The sequence below is a fragment of the Salvelinus alpinus genome, chromosome 1 (genome assembly GCF_045679555.1).
Source record: "Salvelinus alpinus chromosome 1, SLU_Salpinus.1, whole genome shotgun sequence".
Lineage (NCBI taxonomy): Eukaryota > Metazoa > Chordata > Actinopteri > Salmoniformes > Salmonidae > Salvelinus > Salvelinus alpinus.
In genome coordinates this window covers 83,215,864-83,236,260 of record NC_092086.1, presented here as the reverse complement: position 1 = coordinate 83,236,260, position 20,397 = coordinate 83,215,864, and the positions used below count along the sequence as shown (strand labels likewise).

Below are 20,397 nucleotides of genomic sequence, written 5' to 3'. Positions count from 1 at the left end.
CTCCCAACCATCCAGGAACAGTTTGGTGACGAACAGTGCCTTTTCCAGCATGATGGAGCACCTTGCCATAAGGCAAAAGTGATAACTAAGTGGCTCGGGGAACAAAACATCGATATTTTGGGTCCATGGCCAGGAAGCTCCCCAGACCTTAATCCCATTGAGAACTTGAGGTCAATCCCCAAGAGGCGGGTAGACAAACAAAAACCCACAAATTCTGACAAACTCCAAGCATTGATTATGCAAGAATGGGCTGCCATCAGTCAGGATGTGGCCCAGAAGTTAATTGACAGCATGCCAGGGCGGATTGTAGAGGTCTTGAAAAATAAGGGTCAACACTGCAAATATTGACTCTGCATCAACTTCATGTAATTGTCAATACAACTATTTGACACTTATGAAATGCTTGTAATTATACTTCAGTATTCCATAGTAACATCTGACAAAAATATCTAAGACACTGAAGCAGCAAACTTTGTGAAAATTAATATTTGTGTCATTCTCAAAACTTTTGGCCAGTCAGTAGCTGTTGTTGCGCAGCCTGTACCCTCTGCTGTCGTCACGAATCGAACCGACTGAAGGGTACAAGGAGGGTGCTGACGGGGCTCTTTCCAATACAAACAAAGCGGAGAGATCAGGTGCACTGTCAAAAGTGGAAGTCATTAGATAATTTCATCCTTGGCTATCTGTTGTGTCCTGGAACGCAACATTATCCGGGCTTCCAGAAGTGCAACATGGTTCTGCTTCGGCACATATCCATCGCCCTAACTGCAGCGGTGGCTGCATTCGGGTCCGCGCTGTTTATCGCCTTAAATTATTTATACAGAAGGCGAATATGGTCTCCCGAAGCGGAATATTACATGATCAAAGAGGTAAGCTTTGCCATGTAGGAATGTTCAGTCGGCATAAGTTTATGGCTCTGTAACTGTTGCAATCGAGGGACAGACGCACAGTTTTCACGGTTTATCTCTGGATTCTTTACGTGCCAGAGCGTTAAAGTTCTGAAGGGGAATGTGGAATCGAACGCATGCAGGCATAGAGATGATTTAACGAATCACGTATGCATCGACATGGGGCCTTCCAGCCCAGAGAATGCAAATGACAATGATGCGCGTTCATCTCAGACCATGTTGATAAACTGACAATCTGACTTCACGTTGATAATGATGAAGGGTTTTGATAAAGAATGATGCACATAATGAGAATCATACAAGATTTACGGTCCAAGAAAGCTACAGTAGAAGAGAATACACACTAATAGTCTAATGTTAAAGTAGAAAATGCAAATCATTCCAAATTCACAGTCATAATAATACTTGAAGCATTTCCTCTGACTATAGCCTGCCCTATACGGACATGGGCATATTACCTGAAATTAACTAATATGATTTTCAGGAGCTCATTGGTCTTGATTCACACAAAGAGGCCAGATTAGACTACAGTTAATGTAATCGAGGGAGAATTGCTGAGAAACTTGCTGACTCCTCAAATTTGCCTCTCACAAACCAATGAGATGGTATAGAGCTGATGTAACTAACATTGGTGCCATAACAACATTACATAGTGGTCAAAGTGCAAATGCAGCTATTGTGGCACAAGTAGACAGCTATTGGCGGTTTAGTTTATTAGGATCCCCCTTAGCTACTGCAAATGCAGCAGCTACTCTTCCTGTGGTCCACATAAAACATACAAAGTACAGAACAGTAAGAGACAAGAACATCATAAGATATTACATTAAATTCAAAATAAAAATTAGAGTTATATATAGGAAAGACACTGAGAGACAACATACTATTTACACACTATTCATAAACACATTTTTATATTCTTATTTACTGTACAGTTAAATTAGATCTTTAGAAAGAGGAGATGAGCTGTGATACAATATGTTTTTCATCTGTTTTTTAAAGCTAAACTTGGATTTTGCCTGAGTAACCTCTGGTGGCAGAGCATTCCATGATGACATGGCTCTATACATAAGTGAGCGATTCATTAAATCTGTTTTTGGTTTGAGTACCGTGGGGTCACAACAACAGAGGCTGTTGCCTGCATTGCACACAAAAATGCAAGTGATTGTGAAATACTGCAGCATTATCTATACTTTACTGGTAATCCTACAGGGACAGATAGTGAAAAATACTGATGTACAGTGCCTTCAGAAAGTATTCAGACCCCTTGACTTCTTCCACATTTTGTTACGTTACTGCCTTATTCTAAAATTGATCAAATCGTTTTCCCCCCTCATCAATCTACACACAATACCCCATAATGACAAAGCAAAAACAGGTTTAGATTTTTTTGCTAATTTATAAAATTTAAAAAAGCTGAAATATCACATTTATATAAGTATTCAGACCCTTTACTTAGTACTTTGTTGAAGCACCTTTGGCAGTGATTACAGTATCGAGTCTTCTTGGGTATGACACTACCTTATTTACATAAGTATTCAGACCCTTTACTTAGTACTTTGTTGAAGCACCTTTGGCAGTGATTCCAGCCTCGAGCCTTCTTGGGTATGACGCTACAAGCTTGGCACACCTGTATTTGGGGAGTTTCTCCAAGTTTTCACTGCAGATGCTCTCAAGCTGTCAGGCTGGATGGGGAGCGTTGCTGCACAGCTATTTTCAGGTCTCTCCAAAGATGTTCGATCGGGTTCAAGTCCAGGCTCTGGCTGGGCCATTCAAGGACATTGAGAGACTTGTCCCAAAGCCACTCCTATGTTGTCTTGGCTGTGTGCTTAGGGTCGTTGTTCTGTTGGAAGGTGAACCTTCACCCCAGTTTGAGGTCCTGAGCGATCTGGAGCAGGTTTTCATCAAGGATCTCACTGTACTTTGCTCCGTTCATCTTTCCCTCGATCATGACTAGTCTCCCAGTCCCTGCCGCTGAAAAACATCCCCACAGCATGATGCTGCCACCACCATGCTTCACCGTAGGGATGGTGCCATGTTTCCCTCAGACGTGACAATTGGCATTCAGGCCAAAGAGTTCAATCTTGGTTTCATCAGAGAATCCAGAGAATCTTATTTTTAGTCTTTAGGTGCCTCTTGGCAAGCTCCAAACGGGCTGTCATGTGCCGTTTACTAAGGAGTGGCTTCCGTCTGGCCACTCTACCATAAAGGCCTTGGTGTACGATGGTATTCCTTCTGGAAAGTTCTTCAATCTCCACAGAGGAACTCTAGAACTCTGTCCGAGTGACCATCAGGTTCTTGGTCACCTCTCTGACCAAGGCCCTTCTCCGATTGCTCAGTTTGGCCGGGCGGCCAGCTCTAGGAAGAGTCTTGGTGGTTCCAAACATCTTCCATTTAAGAATGATGGAGGCCACTGTGTTCTTGGGGGACCTTCAATGCTGCAGACATTTTTTGGTACCCTTCCCCAGATCTGTGCCTCGACAATCCTGTCTCGGGGCTCTACAGAAAATTCTATCGATCTCATGGCTTGGTTTTTGCTCTGACATGCACTGTCAACCGTGGGACCTTATATAGACATGTGTGTGCCTTTCCAAATCATGTCCAATCAATCGAATTTACCACAGGTGGACACCAATCAAGTTGTAGAAAGATCTCACAGATGATCATTGGAAACAGGATGCACCTGAGCTCAATTTTGAGTCTCATAGCAAAGAGTCTGAATACTTATGTAAGGTATTTCTGTTTTGTATTAAAAACCTGTTCTCGCTTTGTCATTATGGGGTATTGTGTGTAAATTGCTGAGGAATTTTTGGATTTTAATCCATTTTAGAATAGGGCTGTGACGTAACAAAATGTGGAAAAAGTCAAGGGGTCTGAATACTTTCCGAAGGCACTGTATGTAAACAAAACATATCGCAGTTCTGCACTTTACAGGAGCAACAATGATCTATATATCTGTACCTTTGAGAAGAAAGAAAAATGGAATAAGATAACTTCATGTTGCTGTTGTGAGAGAACAGGTGTTCTGATGGCATCCTGCTGTGTCTGCATGTTGAGCAGGAGGAGGATGGACAGCGCCAGGTGCTAGTCCTTGGCCTAGACGGAGCTGGGAAGAGCAGTATGCTTCAGGGGCTGACAGCCACAGACGGAGACAAGAGAGGGCACTGCCGTCCCACCAGGGGCTTCAACTTTATAAGCCTCAGTGCCCCTGCCCGTCAGCTGGATTTCCTAGAAAGTAAGCTATGCAGTTTGCACAACAGATTTTTGCATATGCTTGCAGAGCAATTCAACTGGCCTGTAAGACTCCATGCAGAGTGCTTTAAGCCTTCTCTATCACCTTTAATTTTGTCACATGGATTTTAAACTATCAGATCATGTGCCTTTGCTTAGACTCACTCATACGTTTGGACAACATGCATCATTTACCTTTTCTTGAGTGGAATATTTCATTTGGCCTTCTTGTAGTGTGTCAAACAAATAAGAAAGTAGAAAACATAAGTTCATACATCTTCCTTATTGCCTAGCAACACCTCTCAAGTAAACTTCCTACCTCTGTCTGCTGTCTTCCAGTTGGAGGGGGTGAGGATTTGCGTATGTACTGGGCAGAGTACCTGGGGAAGACGCATGCCCTGGTGTACGTGGTTGACTCCTCTGATACACGACGTCTCCCACAGGCCAAGGCTGAGCTGCATCGCCTCCTCAGACTGCACTCACAACTTCCTGTGGTGGTCCTGGGGAACAAACAGGTGAACTTGACTATTATACGGGCTTATACTGTCTATGGGCAGATTTCCATCGGAGATAGAAACACCAAGAGAATGGAAACGTATTCAATTTCTATCTAAACTTGTTGATCTTAGTGTGGGCAATATGAGTGTCTCAGATATGGATACACGTATACTGGATACATGTATGCTCTCCAGTGAGCACATACTGTTAGTAACCCCTCACTTGAGCAGTGTTATAAAGAATTTGTAATACTGTTATAAGTGTGATGTTACAACTGTCATGACCAGTATTGTGACACATCCATGCATTGCTGTTTAGATTGTCAAACTGTTTTATTTATGATTTAGTCATTTTAACAGGTGCTCATCACACCCAGTGTGACTTGATAGTAAACTTCACTGTCCGTCTTGTGTCCCCTCTAGGACAAGCCAAACGCATTGAGTGTGTCGGAGCTCCATGAAGCCCTGTCTCTGGGGGCGGTGGCTGACAAGAGGAGGCTGTTCCTACTGGCTGCCCAGCTAGGCTCAGATGGCCTGATTGTCTCCCGTAATCTGCAGGCCTTCCAGGACTTGCTCCTACAGCTCGTCTGACGCCCCAGGGCAGGAGTAGTGAAAAGGGGGTTGACCAGGCAGGTGGGATGGGGAAAGTGGTCCATTGATGTGCCCGTGTGGTAAGGACCAGTGGCAATTGGCCATGACTGTGTGTGAATACTTTTGAACTACAGTAGATCCTTCAGGGCCATCTGGAAGGCAGGGAGCGAAAATCGTTTGATACACACAGTCAGGTCCATAATTATTGGCACCCTTGATAAAGATGAGCACAAAAGACTGAATAAAATAATAAATACTTTATATTTTATACTAATAAAGTTGCTCAAAGAGATTTTGTTTAACAAGTAATAAAAAAAAATCAAAATAGACAAAAGATAGGGGACAAAATGATTGGCACCCCTGTTTTCAGTACCCTTGCGAGGATAACGACACTGAGCCTCTTTAAAAATACTTTATGAGATTGGAGAACACATTAGGAAGGATCTTAGACCATTCCTCCATATAGAATCTTTCCAGATCCTTGATATCCTTAGTTTGAGCTTATGGACTGCCCTCTTCAATTCAAATAATGCTTCCATATGCTTCCCTTTTTCAACGCCAAACCCACCCCTGATGTGCATGGCCAAAGAGCTCCATTTCAAGTCATCTGAACATAGCACCGCCTGGAGTTTGATAAACGGCATTGGCATTTGGATTGGAACCGGCGCTATGGTCAGATCACATGAAAATAGAGCTCTTTGGCCACGCAGACCAGAGGTATGTTTGGCATTTATAAACAGAGACATATGCAGAAAAGTACCTCATACCTAAGGTAAAATATGGTGGTGGATTGTTGATGTTATGGGGCTATTTTGCTTCCACTGGTCCTGGAGCCCTTGTAACGCCAGTTAGCATTGTCTCTCGAAACTACCTTTTAACTTCCTTCATACTGGACACAGAGACACAAAAATGCTATCCATGAGTTTGGAAAGTAGCGCTCACAAACCAAAAGTGGTCCCTGAAAATCGCGTACATACACTATATATACAAAAGTATGTGGACACCCCTTTAAATTAGAGGATTCGGCTATTTCAGCCACACCCGTTCCTGACAGGTGTATAAAATGTTTTGTTATTATTAATAAAAACATATGTAAGACAGTTGTATTGCAATTTTTTTTTTAATATATATATATATATATATATATATATATATATATATATATATATTGTAGAGCACGGTCAGTACCATGAAATTGGCTTGTCCCTCGGGTCAGGAGTCATGGTTTAGAGACATTTTGAGTTTAAAAATATATTTTTCTCCCTCTTTAAATGTCATAATACAACGGAAAGTATTACAGTTATTTAGTGGACTACTTAAATGAAAATATCAAATAAATATTACAAATAATTTACAAGTAATAGCTGTCCCTCAATTTCATGTCACTGGTGTTAAAATGTATAAAAACCACAACTTTGAAAAAATACAACATCCTTGCCAAATTCTTCCTGGATCAAAGGTTCATTGGAGACGGCACTGTTTTGAAAAGCACATGGTGAGTGTGTACTCTTCATATGTTAACAATTTGATGATTAACTTGGTGATTTCATGCAAGGACTTAAGATGTGTCACTGGTGTTATACAGTTTATAGAAAGGGGAAAGGAAATTGGATTCAAATTAAAATTGCATGATTAAGTGATTTATTTACAATTTAAGAAGTGTTGTTTGAGCAACAGTGGCCGCCATCTTAGATATGCCATCTTGTCTGCAGATTTGTCACTGGCATTATCACTGGTGTTACTGTTCTTGCTGGTAACACCAGGGACATGACAATAACGCCAGTTACAATCAATAACACCACAATCTTTTTTCTCAAAATAATGTTTTAAAACTCAACAATTATATTTTAAAAATACAAAAATACCTTGTCCATAGACTGCGTATACGGTAAGGAAACCAATATGTAATTGTGTAATTCAGATGAACTAACCCTTTACAGTTTTGCTCAATTGCTAAAACACTAAAACCCATTGGCTGAACAAAGTTCTCAGTTGCCTGGACTCATTTAGCTAATTATGCAGTCTGTTGTCAATACCTTAAACCATTTCACATGGTAAAACACAATATGCAGATCTCACTTAGACTTTTCAGCAAAACTCTAAACACATTCTCAAAACACATTCTGCACTCTAATGCACATGTCATCCATACTGGTAAACACAAGTGGCAACAATCAAATAAAAATAGAGAACACATGTCATTGATTGAACACAACCACTCAAAATGTATTTAACAAGTTTCAAATGATGCGACACAACCAATATAAGCCAGTTCAGAGAGCAAACAGGTTGTTGAAGGTGGGAAGGAGAAAGTCTGAGAATGTTTCTTCTATCCAATGTGAGAGGACGAGAACGAGTGCGTATGCGAGGTGGGCGACGAGGAGGAGGGCAAGAAAGAGGAAGAGGAGGACGAAGAGGAAGACAAAGAGTGGAAATATCTGATGAAATTCGAGCAACAGTTATAGACCATGTTCTTGTCCATGGACTGACAATGAGGGAAGCAGGACTTAGAGTGCAACCCAATTTGAGCCGATTTTCTGTGTCCACCATAGTAAGGACATTCAGAGAAGAGAACAGGTACAGTATACTACTGTATTTTTGTTATTGCAAATTTAATGTACTACACTATATGCAGCTGTTTCAATAGACATTTGTAAAGTTAATCACTGTATTTATTGTACTGCATGAATATGTTTTGTAACTGCACAACTACTTTTTGTAGAATTGCAAGGCTGCCACATGCAGGTGGAAGGACAGCTATATTCACTCGGGAGCAAGAGGCCGTTATAGTTGGCATGGTCCTTCAAGATAATGCAATACGACTCAGAGAAATCCAGGAACGAGTGATACAACACAACACACACTTCCAGGGAATCGACAGTGTGAGCATTTCCACAATTGACCGTGTCCTCCATCGTAACAGGATGCGAATGAAACAAGTATACAGAGTACCTTTTGAGCGCAACTCACCAAGGGTGAAAGAACTGCGAGCTCAGTATGTGCAAGTAAGTGTACATTCAGAAACATTTACTGTAATCCAGATTGTCTACAGTACTAACACATACTATGTGAATGACATTACTCTTCAGTACATACAATGTATGTGAATCAGAAGCCTAATTGTACTCTACAGTATAGCACCGTCTCTGTACGACTTACAAAATCCTACATACAGTATATTGTATTTCTACACAGACAATATTTGACTTGGAATCCTTGGACAGACCCCATGAGTTCATCTTTGTCGATGAAGCAGGCTTCAATCTAACAAAGAGGAGAAGGAGAGGCCGAAACATGATTGGACAGCGGGCCATTGTTGAAGTCCCTGGTCAACGAGGTGACAATGTCACAATCTGTGCTGCTATCAGCAACCATGGTGTTCTACATCACCATGTTACACTCGGGCCATATAACACCGAGCACCTTCTAAGATTTATTGCCAATCTAAGAGATATTTTATTTGAGCAGCAGGTTCAAGAGCAGCAGTGTCAAGAGCTAAATGAGAATCCCATTCCCACCTATATGATGGTGTGGGACAATGTCAGTTTCCACCGAGCTGCTCAGGTAAGGGAATGGTTTAACATCAATGGGCAGTTTATGAACTTGTACCTCCCTCCATACTCGCCTTTCCTGAATCCGATTGAGGAGTTTTTCTCCTCTTGGAGATGGAAAGTGTATGATAGACAACCCTACACCAGAGTAAATCTGCTGCAAGCCATGGATTTAGCCTGTGGTGATATAGGTGAGGAATCATGTCAGGGCTGGATACGGCACACAAGAGGCTTCTTCCCCCGTTGCCTCAGGAGGGACAATATTGCTTGTGATGTCGACGAAGTGCTCTGGTTTGACCCAGCCCAAAGACAAGAAGAAACACATTGATCACGTTACTCCTTTGATTTTTGTCCCTTTTAGTGTTGTATACTGTAGTACAGTGCATTGTAGGCTGTATACTGTACAATGGACAAATTGTATGGCCCTGAACATTGTGCTTTCCATTTATTAACAGTACTGACTGCTCAATAGATTTTGACTGGTTGCAGGTTCATATCAACAAAGAACAAGAATTACAGTATCACAGAGACAAAGGACAAGTTTGTGAGATGCAGGGTACAGTACTGTAAAAATAGGTGTACACGGAGGAGGAAGAACAAAAAACAAAATTGCAAAGAGTAAGGCAGAGTAGTAATTTCTGATAAATTGAGCTACTATGATAGAACATGTTTTCGTTCATCAAAAGACATAAAAAATATGAATATTTTTTTAGATTAAAAATGTACTTCTCCCTGAGAATTGTATGTTTTGAACAATGTGTTTTCTATTTTTCGGTGTATTGTTTACTGACTGCTTGAGTGTATATCATTTTGATCACTTTGTTTATGATTTGAGAGCAGTGTTTGAATTTGAAGACAGGTAAAACAGTTTTGAGGCGAATGTTTCATTTTGCGAGAGGCGTCAGAGGTTATGTAAATAGTGTTTGAAGATGAGGTTTTGTGTTTAATGTTTTCAGGAAATGGAGCAAGGTTTCAGAAATTGTGTTTTAGCAATTGAGAAAAACTATAAGTAGACCTACACAATATTTGTCACGACAAGAATTGATATACTGTTTTAACAAGCTACGCGATTTTGTGGATAGGCGTGAGAGTAGGATTTCCTGTTTGTATTATGTTGCATGCATCTTACGCTGGAAATCGAATACAATTATATATTACATCTTTACAGACAACGAATCTGTTGTGTTATGAAAGACACATTTTAGTCAATCAATCTTTTGGTCTTAATCTTTGACCAATAACCCTCATTTTATTGTTCATATTAAATCAACCCATCTCATGAAATCTGAACTGTGTAATTAAAAATTACTAATAAATTGATACAATTTCTTTGAAATAATCTTATGTTTGTCATTGGTTTCACATTGTGTCACTGTATGGCATATTGGTGTTCTGGCATCAGAGTTGCCCAATTTAATTGAATATGGTTTTTGTATCTACCTAACTGTTGCTACATTCATTAGTAAACATTTTAAGGATATGATCATTCAATTTTGATGACTCAACCTTAATTATTTCGACTGTTACAACAAAAAATTGTATAAATGGAAAAATGTTAGAGAATAGAACTTTACACATGCATGTTTAAAGTAAATTATCAATCCAAACAATTTCTTAGTATTACCATAAACCTTTGTCTTTAATTTGCATATATAATCAGACTGAAATTACATTCTAGAAAGCCTGAATTGTCATCTAAAATATAGGTAACACCAGTGCCAAAAAAAGGCAGCACAAGCATTTTTTTTATGTAATGTAGTAAAAATATAAAAATGTTAAGCTGTCATTTGTTGATTTATAATGTTAAGGGGTTAACTATTATCTGACTAAGTTTATTTTTTTTATTACAATTTGTAAAACATTGGCTGTTCAAGACGCCACCATTTTCATAGAATGACCCAGTTAATATAAGTTAAGCATGTAAATTGATGTAAGATTAATATAAATAGGTGTATGGACTTTGTTGTTGAGAAATTCATGCTCTGTTTGAATTATTAAATATTTGTATGTTTTAACTTTTAGGAGGCAGTTGTTTTGCAGACAGCTTTTATTGAAACATACCTTTCAATCGTCTTATCTTCAACCTTGTTATCAATGACCAGTCATTCCTAAATCATGTATGAATTGTAATACCATGTTTCTACTGCAGTAGCACCTCTGGGTGTTTTGTTTGACTGCTAAAGTGAAGTGTGGTTGTTAAAGTGATGGCCTTATTTGTTTAAATCTTAGGTTTTTTGACACAGTGGGAAAGTAGAGGCACTTTTTTTTATGGGGGTAGATCAGCTTTAATATCAGAGATAGATTGTGGGTTCTATCATTTTAATTGTTTACATCATTTCTAATCCACTTTATTATTTTTCTTAACACTGTTTTTCACCCATCCCTACCATCCTTACTGGAATGTCTGTAGACCGTCGCTGTGACCGTTAGTTTCCTTGTCGCAGACATGACAAAAAGTATAAGTCTCTGCAACCTGACCAAATCCTCCTGTGACAAGATGCAGGACTTCTAAAATGATCATATGACCTACTTTTAATTCATCCCAATGTGGCAGTACGCTATTTTCTGTAAGCTCACCATTAACTTGTGAATAATGTTGTGGGTTTCTTTTCCTGTAATATGAATAAAAAGTAGCTAAAGACATTGTCAGCTTTACTCTGGTCATTACTTGAACTGGCTAGCCAGCTAACTAGCAACGAACCAAAACATTGTTTAGAAAATGATTGATGTTAAAATAGAGAAAGTATGCTATTTGGAGCATCGGGCTGCCGATGTCAAGCAGAGGCTTTCGTTTTATGTTTATTATTTTTCATAAAGACAAGTTTGATGTCTGACGACAATAGAATGTAAATGATGTCGCTACGACAATTGTCTACAGACATGTCGCTAGACAGACTGTAAACCAGCCTTAACCCTGGCAATTTGACTGGTAAACTCATTGGTACACACGCAATGGCTACCTGGTATTGTGATGCAAAAATGTCAATAGTAATGTAGAACGTTCATTCAAATAATGTTAACGGATGTGGCACATGAAATGGAATGTATTTTTTGTAAATATCAGTTCAGTTGAATCAACAAATCACAGCATATTGATGGGTACACGTCCTGCTTTGCTCCTATGAGTCTAGGTTGAAGATGCAAGAATCTAGTTCTCACTATATAAAATGGCCTTAAATTGCAACATTTTATGAATGCAATATTTCCAGGTTGCGCATTCAAACCTAATGCGCACATATACCTATTTCGTTAAGGACAAACTGTTCCTTGATATAGCTAGTGTTTCCTGAGAATCCCCTAGAGCAGTGGTTCCCAAACTTTTTATAGTCCGGTACCCCTTCAAACATTCAACCTCCAGCTGCGTACCCCCTCTAGCACCAGTGTCAGTGCACTCTCAAAAGTTTTTTGCCATCATTGTAAGCCTGCCACACACACAATATGATACATTTATTAAACATAAGAATGAGTGAGTCTTTCACAACCCGGCTCGTGGGAAGTGACAAAGAACTCTTATAGGATCAGGGCACAAATATGATAATCAATAACTTTGCTCTTTATTTAGCCATCTTACATATAAAACCTTACTTGTTCATCAAAAATTATGAATAACTCACCACAGGTTAATGAGAAGGGTGTGCTTGAAAGGATGAACATAACTGCAATGCTGGGTTGTATTGGAGTCTCATTCTTAAATCATTTTGCACACAGTCTGTGCCTGTATTTAGTTTTCATGCTAGTGAGGGCTGAGAATCCACACTCACATAGGTACGTGGTTGCAAAGGGCATCAAGCTTAACGACACGATTTGCCTAGGCAGGATATTCTGAGCGCAGCCCCTGACTTCTGATTCAATTACATTTTCACAGAACCGCTTGTTGCAATTTCGATAAGGCTCTCTTGATCAGATATCGGTAAGTGGACTGGAGGCAGGGCATGAAAGGGATAACGAATCCAGTTGTTTGTGTCGTCAGTTATGGGAAAGTACCTCTGTAATTGGGCACCCAGCTCACTCAGGTGCTTCGCTATTTCACATTTGACATTGTCCGTAAGCTTGAGTTCATCTGCACACAAAAAAATCAAACAATGATCGAAAGACCTGTGTTGCCCTTGTTAATGCAGAGAGATGATCTACAACTTCTTAATCATAGCCTCAATTTCGTCCCATACATTGAATATAGTTGCAGAGTCCCTGTAATCCTAGATTCAGATCATTCAAGCGAGAAAAAAACTCACCCAGATAGGCTAGTCGTGTGAGAAACTCATCATCATGCAAGCGTCAGACAAATGAAAATGGTCAGTAAAGACAACTTTAAGCTCATCTCTCAATTTTAAAAAACATGTTAATACTTTGCCCCTTGATAACCAGCGCACTTCCGTATGTCGTAAAAGCGTTAGATGGTCGCGGCCCATATCATTGCATAATGCAAAAAATACGAGCGTTCAGGGGACTTGCTTTAACAAAGTTAATCATTTTCACTGTTGTGTCCAAAATGTCTTTCAAGTTGTCAGACATTTCCTTTGCAGCAAGAGCCTCTTGGTGGATGCTGCAGTGTACCCAAGTGGTGTCAGGAGCAACTGCTTGCACCCGCATTACCTCTCCACTATGTCTCCTTGTCATGGCTTTTATGCCATCGCCACAGATACCGACACATCTTAACCACCAAAGTCCATTTGACATCACAAAGCTGTCCAGTACTTTTAAAAATAGCCTCTCATGTTGTCCTGGTTTCCAGTGGTTTGCAGAAGAGGATGTTTTCCTTAATTGGCTTCCCATAAATGTAACGGACATGTGCCAGGCCCGCCACATCTGTTGACTCATCCAGCTGTAACGCATAGAATTCACTGGCTTGTATGCGAAGCAGTAATTGTTTCAAAACATCTCCTGCCATGTCACTGATGCGTCATGAAACAGTGCAGGTGTAGTACTGCTGGTAGTAGCAGTACTACCAGTAGCAGTACTACCAGTAGAGCTGGTATGTCTATTTTCGAGCAAACGGTATGAGCTGCAGCTATGTTTGGCCACATACGGACCATTAGTGGAATTCCCGTGAGAGTAACAGTTAATGTGATTGATGTTAATTATTTGACTATGCTACCTGTATTTGACATTGTGTGGTTATTTCGCTGAACAGTAGATCATTTTATTTTAGGCAGTGAAACGAGGCTACTCAGGCGAGAAAAAAACATCACCCAAATGAATAGCCCCGTTGAAAATCTAAATCGACGGCATTAGGCGTACCCCAGTTTGGGAATAGCCGCCCTAGAGCATGTTCTTCATATTTCTTTGTTTTATTGTGTTGAGTTGTAATACTTTTATATGCTGCTGTAAGGTTTTTCTCACTTTTATTTTTACAGTGACATGTTACAACCTTTTACACAAGCTTGACAAATGACTCTATGCTTATACATCTTCCCCAAAAAAATCCAAAGAGGAAATGCATTAATGAAACTTACAAACATATGTTGACATCATTACAAAAGCAGTCTTAAATGTTCTTACTGTATATCATTTGTGTAACTGTATTTTGGGGAAACATACTAGAAGTATATAAAAAAGGGTATTTTATGCATGTTATATCATGTCTGGTCTTTTTCTCAAATGTTTACAGTTCTTTAAAATCCCTACTCACTGTCTGTTCTAAATGATGAAAGCTTGTGTTTCTGGGTGAACTTTGACCCCCTCTCCTGTTCATCTTTGCCACAGTCACAGAATACTTGCGAGTCAGTGCTCCCAGACTGTCCCCCACGGATAAAGAAAGTCTTTGCCCACAACAAGAGCCACAGTTATGTGGAAACTGCTTTCCCACCTTTGAGAGACTCCATGAAGGTGGTGTATTCCTCTGGATGGCAGCGTTTATACTGGTCCACTTTCCTCCTGATCTGTGAGGGCGTGTCCTGGTAATAGTTCTTCTCATCTCTGGCCATAGCCTACAGAAATAGAAAAAAATCTGGTCTCACAATGCCCATAAGAACATACGGTACTAATTGCTATGACCCAAAAGGCAATATACTGCAACTACAAGAATACCAGCGCAACCTTTGAAATAGTACTACTGTAAAGAGTTGTCAAGTAAGGTGAAACTCCTCATCGGCTGTTCTTACCTTGTAGTTCTCGTTGTGTTCCCTGACCATGTACTGCACATACTCGATCAAGTCTGTGGATAAGGTCTTTGTGTCTTTCTCTGGGAGACTGGCCTCAGCCACCAGCTCTGTTGAAAACAAGAAGACATACATGAGTTCACATGAACAGATCTTCTGATCAAATGTAATAGGTGAAGCGTTATATATGACTAGTCATATTACTGTCACAGGGAATGTGTATACAGTAGGTGTAATGGTACTCTGTAGCTCAGTTGGTAGAGCATGCATGGCGCTTGCAACAGCAGGATAGTGGGCAGGACATGTATTATGTATGCACGCATGACTTAGTCGCTTTGGATAAGAGTGTGTCTGCTAAATGGCATATTAACATCCTGCTGGGTGAAGAACACAAACATTATGTCTAACAAGAAAATATGATTGGTGCCTTACCATTGAGTACATATGGCTTCCTTACAAGTTTGGGAGCGGGAGCATCTTCAGTTCTCCCCACAGCAGCAATCTGCAGACATATCAATTATTATTATAAGTGACTCAATTCACTAATTATTGAATGTATAGCATATCACCATGATGCACAGGATATACTCACGGCCGGTGTCTTAATTGGGAGGGCGCGGTTTGGGTCAAATGCCAGACCCATGTCTCGCAAGTTTCTTGCCACAGACTTTTTGTCACTCCAGGCATTTCGGATCTGAGGACTTGGAATTAACATTCATTTGTTACACAACTATAGCCATCTACCCATATGAAGTATTGTATGTCTGGAGAGTAGCCACCCTTTGCCTTTAACAGCTTTCCACATTCTTGGCATGAAGAAATTACGTATATTTCCCCTGTTTTTTTCTGCCTCCTCGCCATTAAATCTAGTTGAGGAAATCAATGCCTTTGCAGGCTGAACGGAGAATGTTTTGGGTACGAACCGGTCCACGGGGACACAAGAGCATTGACGGCAGGTAGCCTAGCCGCCAGTAACCCAAAGGTCGATGGTTCAAATACCCGAGCCGACAAGGTGAAAAAGCTGTTGATGTGCCCTTGAGCTAGGCACTTAGCCCCAATTTGCTCCAGGGGCGCTGTACTACTATGGTTGACCCTGTAGAACAACACATTTCCATGCACCCATCTGGTAGAAGTAACAAAACATTCCTGGCTGCATACACTGCGTTTGGTCAGTAAGATTAAACCATCAATACCAGATCGCCATCTGCCAACCGTTGTGCTACCATTAAACAAAATTCCCCTATGATTATTTCATGGAACACTTATCACATAGTCCCAATGTGATATGGCTATGCTTTCCACTGCCCGTACATATCTTGCAGACTAAACTCAACGATTTATGATGGAGACTAGTGTGGGGGGAATGTTGTTATTTAACTAGGTATGTCAGTTAAGAACAAATTATTATTTACAAAGACAGCCTACCACGGCCAACCGCGAACGACGCTGGGTCAATTGTGCGTCGCCCTATGGGCCTTCCAATCACGGCCGGATGTGATTCACACGTGATTCACCCTGGATTTGAACCAGGGACTGTAGTGACGCCTCTTGCACTGAGATGCAGTGCCTTAGAACTCTGCGCCACTGGGGAGCCCACTCGGGAGTTCGGTATTCACATAATATGACATGATCAAAAACGTGTAATTGCGGGTGTTTAAATCAATCGTTTTTGATAACGTAATTTAAGTGACTTCGAGGCCCTGTCCGCCGACACTAGTCGCCGATCAACTCCATTGTAAATCGTGGAGTTTTGTTAAATTAGCTAAACCACTGCCGGACTAGCAAACTGACATAAAACAAGAAAAATAGACTACACACAATAATCCAACGATTCGCTAGGTAGTAGTTACCTGTCTAGATAGTTTGCTTTGATTGCTAGCAAACCTAGCTAGCTAACGTTAATAGAAACAACCACACAGGATGGATGCGCTAACGTTAGCATTGCTAGCATCGTTTGTTTTTCATCAACAATATTCGACTTACCACTCTATTCTCGGGGCTTCCCTTTTCTTAAACTGCTTTTTCAGTTTCTTTCTGTCTTTACTGTAGTCAAACTTGTTTCTTTTACTTTTCTTTTTGGCTTTAGGCATTGTTACTTTGCTTTAAAACGTGCTACCTTTTGATTCTGAACAACAACGCGTGGAGCTGAGCAGGAAGCAAGTGTGGACGCATGTGTTCTAATTCTTCTTCGATGGGGTTTAGCGGCGGTTGGCATACAATGTTAATGGTGCATTACCGCCACCAGCTGGACGGGGTATTGAATAATAAAAAATAAAAATAAACACTTTCCGGGAAAGGGGGAAAACGTCCTGCAAAAAAAAGTTAACTAAAGAAAATAAATACATCATACTTCTTCAATCACAGTCCACTCCAAAATACATCCTCACACAGCCTCAGGGGCCTGTGATGGGGTACATTCACAGACAGGATTTCTTGCACAGCCTCGGCTGTGAAATCACGAAGACCCCAAAAACCATCAGCGCATTCACAACGATTCCGATTTTGTTAGACTTCTTCTCCGCTTGTGCTCTACAGTTTATGAGCATTGCAATAAATACAAAGTCCACATTTTCAGCATGTAGCATTTAACTATCCCTCAGTTGATGAGTAACCTTCACTGGTCGTGGTGGCTCTAACGTTACTACCATTGATTCGTCCTCGTTCCTTCCAATTTTCTCACCGCCTCCAGATAGGCGACACGTTGGACACTCCTTATCGTTGCAGGGCACTCCAAGAATTCAGGCGCATGTTCACCTCCACAGTTGCAGCATCTCCCTTCATCTGGCATAACGATATTCGTCACTTCTGCACACACTTAACACATGACCAAATATGGTACATTTATAACACTGAAGGGGCTTGTGCACAAAAGCTTTTACGGGGTATCTCATGAATCCTAACTTTATATGAGAAGGGAGAGACTTCATCAAAGAACAGTTGCATGAATGAAGTGAACTTCTTTTCTCCGTCCACCGTACAAGCCTATAGATGTGCACCAACCACTCCATCGAGGTCTTCAGTTACATCCTCTGTCTTTATTTCTCGCGCCACCCCAGACATAAACCCGTTGATATGCGCTCTGCTACGAAAATCCATGCAGGAAACATTCCACTCCGATATTCTTTTGTGTCTTAAAACACGCTTCTTCTGCTCCCCAGACACAAACTTCAAAATAAGACTACTTCTTGTGACTCTCACCGACTCCACACTTTCTTAGAATACATTCGGGCTCCCGAGTGGCGCAACGGTTTTTGGCACTGCATCTCATTGCTTGAGGCATCACTACAGACACCCTAGTTCAATTCCAGGCTGTATCACAACCGGCCGTGATTGGGAGTCCCATAGGGCGGCGCACAATTGGCCCAGCGTCGTCCGGGTTTGGCCGGTGTAGGCCGTCATTGTAAATGATAACTGACTTGCCTAGTTAAATAAAATAAAATCCAGATTTTATTGGAGACGTTAAGCGGATTTCCCAAGTAGCATTGATCCAATACCCTGACTCCGACCAAAAACAAGTCTAGTGGTTCCTATTTTCCAACATAGCTTGACTATTCTTGTTTCCCATTTTCTTCGCCACTGTAACCCACTCATTCTCACTTGCTGTACTATTAGCGTCACTCGACTCACTAGCAGTTTCAAACAAAACCTCCGTTTCTTCCATTCCCCATGTATTCCACAGGAGAAAAGAAGTTCACTTCATTCATGCAACTGTTCTTTGATGAAGTCTCTCCCTTCTCATATAAAGTTAGGATTCATGAGATACCCTGTAAAAGCTTTTGTGCACAAGCCCCTTCAGTGTTATAAATGTAACATATTTGGTAATGTGTTAAGTGTGTGCAGAAGTGACGAATATCGTTATGCCAGATCTTCGGGAACTCTTCATCTTCCATTCCCCACATCCGTTACATCCCTCCTCCTCTCTTCGGTGTTCGGACGCATGTGTTTGGTGTCACGTGAGTGGAATAAACGCCCCTTTACCTTTGACCTTTCTGTAGTAAAAAAAAAAAGACATATTATTACAGTAGTAGCAGATTAAATAAAAGTATCAAGACAATATTACTATCAAAATCTAATTGAAATCCATTCAATTATGGGCGACAATTTGATAACAGGGAAGGTGTGACAATGACCTATTCTGCTTTTGGTGGTGCTGATCGTGCTGCTACTGGTGATGATGATTATGATGAATGATGAGGGATTCATTATGAAATACAATTATAGATTAATTTGCAAGTAATATAACCCAAGAGTAGTCATTCTTCATCAGTGCCAACACAAAGGTTCCAACCACTTAGCCTACTGCGCAAACATCAGAAAGCTGTACTTTTCCATCTGGGTTCATTTCAATTGATTGACAATGACAAGGACTTTTAGCATCGATTGGGTTGAAATTGGTTGTCTTTCTTATTTTCAGAATATATTTCTTAACAAATTAGAAAGGATGTACACAAGCATTGGAGAAAGAGAGAGAGAGGAAGAGGAGAGAGAGAGAGAGGAAGAGGAGAGAGAGAGAGAGGAAGAGGAGAGAGAGAGAGAGAGAGGAAGAGGAGAGAGAGAGTTCGCCACCTCTGTGCAAAATCTATTCCAGGTGACAATAGCCTCAAAGATATGAACATCCAAGAGGATTTCTACATCTCATTCTGAGGACAAAAATAAAATGAGGCTTGTAGTGGTATCATTTTTTCTTCCTTGTCTTCTGGGGACCATGGTAACCAGGTTGCCAGCATCAAACCTCATTCAGGGGTGTAAGGGCATGCATATTGTACTGAGAAGGAGAGATCTCACTTTTTGAACCATTGGATTAGTGTGTTCTCAGGAGCGTTGATTCGATTTCATACTCTCCAAATGGACTTTGGTATATGACTATTTCCATTTCCTTCACCTTAATGGAGGATTCTGTTACTCTCAGAGGAGATGTCTTATGTCCATCATAACAACCCACACTCACTGAGACTGTAACTAGTGTACCAAAAGAGAGCTTTTCTTTGGACGTGAAAGAACATTTCTTTCAAATCCTTTTTTCTTTCTATCCATTCACACTTTTTTTCGGCATAGACTATGATATCTAGTTTTATTAAGCATATCAACCTGAGAGCCAATATGAGAAACAAGACCCAATGCTATTACACATCTATACATAGTTTATGCTATTACATTATCTATGAATGTGTTACTTTTTTGGTAACCATATTTTAATCTCAGAGAGACAAATAGTCTCTCTCACCAGACTCCGTGCATGACAAAAAAAGAGACACGCAATGGTCAAGGGGGTGTTAAGCGGAGCAGCACAGGGGAACCCAAGAACAGACTCAGACCAGGAAACAGGGATGAATGAACCAAGATATTTATTGTAACACGGGGAGAGCTGAAGTGCAGATCCAGGGAAGCTTGGATGAGTTGTAGGAAACCAGATGTGGAGGCTGAGGTTGGAGTGAGCTGGTTTGGGACAGGGTAAACAGGTCCGGAGGGGAATCCAAGGGAGTGATGAGTTGAATCCAGAACAGGGTAGCAGGGTTGTGAGATG

At 40.7% G+C, this 20,397-nt stretch overlaps 3 protein-coding genes and 1 long non-coding RNA gene across 4 annotated transcripts; 2 read left to right on the top strand and 2 right to left on the bottom strand.

Annotated features, from left to right (window-relative positions):
* The first annotated feature begins 287 nt into the window (after positions 1-287).
* Positions 288-6,322, top strand: LOC139532010 (ADP-ribosylation factor-like protein 9). The gene is made up of 4 exons (XM_071329105.1): positions 288-869; positions 3,966-4,140; positions 4,476-4,651; positions 5,057-6,322. The coding sequence occupies exons 1-4, from the start codon at positions 732-734 to the stop codon at positions 5,222-5,224; spliced, it is 657 nt and encodes a 218-aa protein (XP_071185206.1). The 5' UTR covers positions 288-731; the 3' UTR covers positions 5,225-6,322.
* LOC139532014 (uncharacterized) lies at positions 1,599-4,593 on the bottom strand. The gene is made up of 2 exons (XR_011666472.1): positions 4,456-4,593; positions 1,599-4,133 (listed from the first exon to the last, which is right to left on the bottom strand). It is a non-coding gene; the product is annotated as an uncharacterized lncRNA (long non-coding RNA).
* Positions 6,323-6,406: 84 nt separating the features above from the next.
* LOC139531995 (uncharacterized) lies at positions 6,407-11,419 on the top strand. The gene is made up of 3 exons (XM_071329080.1): positions 6,407-7,801; positions 7,947-8,229; positions 8,420-11,419. Exons 1-3 carry the CDS (start codon positions 7,545-7,547, stop codon positions 9,101-9,103), a joined length of 1,224 nt encoding a protein of 407 aa, XP_071185181.1. The 5' UTR covers positions 6,407-7,544; the 3' UTR covers positions 9,104-11,419.
* A 2,681-nt stretch (positions 11,420-14,100) lies between these two features.
* nop16 (NOP16 nucleolar protein homolog (yeast)) lies at positions 14,101-18,627 on the bottom strand. The gene is made up of 5 exons (XM_071329091.1): positions 16,857-18,627; positions 15,466-15,574; positions 15,306-15,375; positions 14,877-14,983; positions 14,101-14,702 (listed from the first exon to the last, which is right to left on the bottom strand). The coding sequence occupies exons 1-5, from the start codon at positions 16,961-16,963 to the stop codon at positions 14,559-14,561; spliced, it is 537 nt and encodes a 178-aa protein (XP_071185192.1). The 5' UTR covers positions 16,964-18,627; the 3' UTR covers positions 14,101-14,558.
* Between the last annotated feature and the right edge of the window lie 1,770 nt (positions 18,628-20,397).

What these genes read in the sequence shown, in the direction of transcription:
- LOC139532010 (XM_071329105.1), top strand. Translation starts at nt 732, where the DNA reads ATGGTTCTGCTTCGGCACATATCCATCGCCCTAACTGCAGCGGTGGCT. An exon ending in AATATTACATGATCAAAGAG is followed by an intron (nt 870 to 3,965) that starts GTAAGCTTTGCC and finishes CATGTTGAGCAG; the next exon opens with GAGGAGGATGGACAGCGCCA. An exon ending in TCAGCTGGATTTCCTAGAAA is followed by an intron (nt 4,141 to 4,475) that starts GTAAGCTATGCA and finishes GCTGTCTTCCAG; the next exon opens with TTGGAGGGGGTGAGGATTTG.
- LOC139531995 (XM_071329080.1), top strand. Translation starts at nt 7,545, where the DNA reads ATGTTTCTTCTATCCAATGTGAGAGGACGAGAACGAGTGCGTATGCGA. An exon ending in ACATTCAGAGAAGAGAACAG is followed by an intron (nt 7,802 to 7,946) that starts GTACAGTATACT and finishes TACTTTTTGTAG; the next exon opens with AATTGCAAGGCTGCCACATG. An exon ending in TGCGAGCTCAGTATGTGCAA is followed by an intron (nt 8,230 to 8,419) that starts GTAAGTGTACAT and finishes ATTTCTACACAG; the next exon opens with ACAATATTTGACTTGGAATC.
- nop16 (XM_071329091.1), bottom strand. Translation starts at nt 16,963, where the DNA reads ATGCCTAAAGCCAAAAAGAAAAGTAAAAGAAACAAGTTTGACTACAGT. An exon ending in TCCCAATTAAGACACCGGCC is followed by an intron (nt 15,376 to 15,465) that starts GTGAGTATATCC and finishes ATATGTCTGCAG; the next exon opens with ATTGCTGCTGTGGGGAGAAC. An exon ending in GAAGCCATATGTACTCAATG is followed by an intron (nt 14,984 to 15,305) that starts GTAAGGCACCAA and finishes TGTTTTCAACAG; the next exon opens with AGCTGGTGGCTGAGGCCAGT.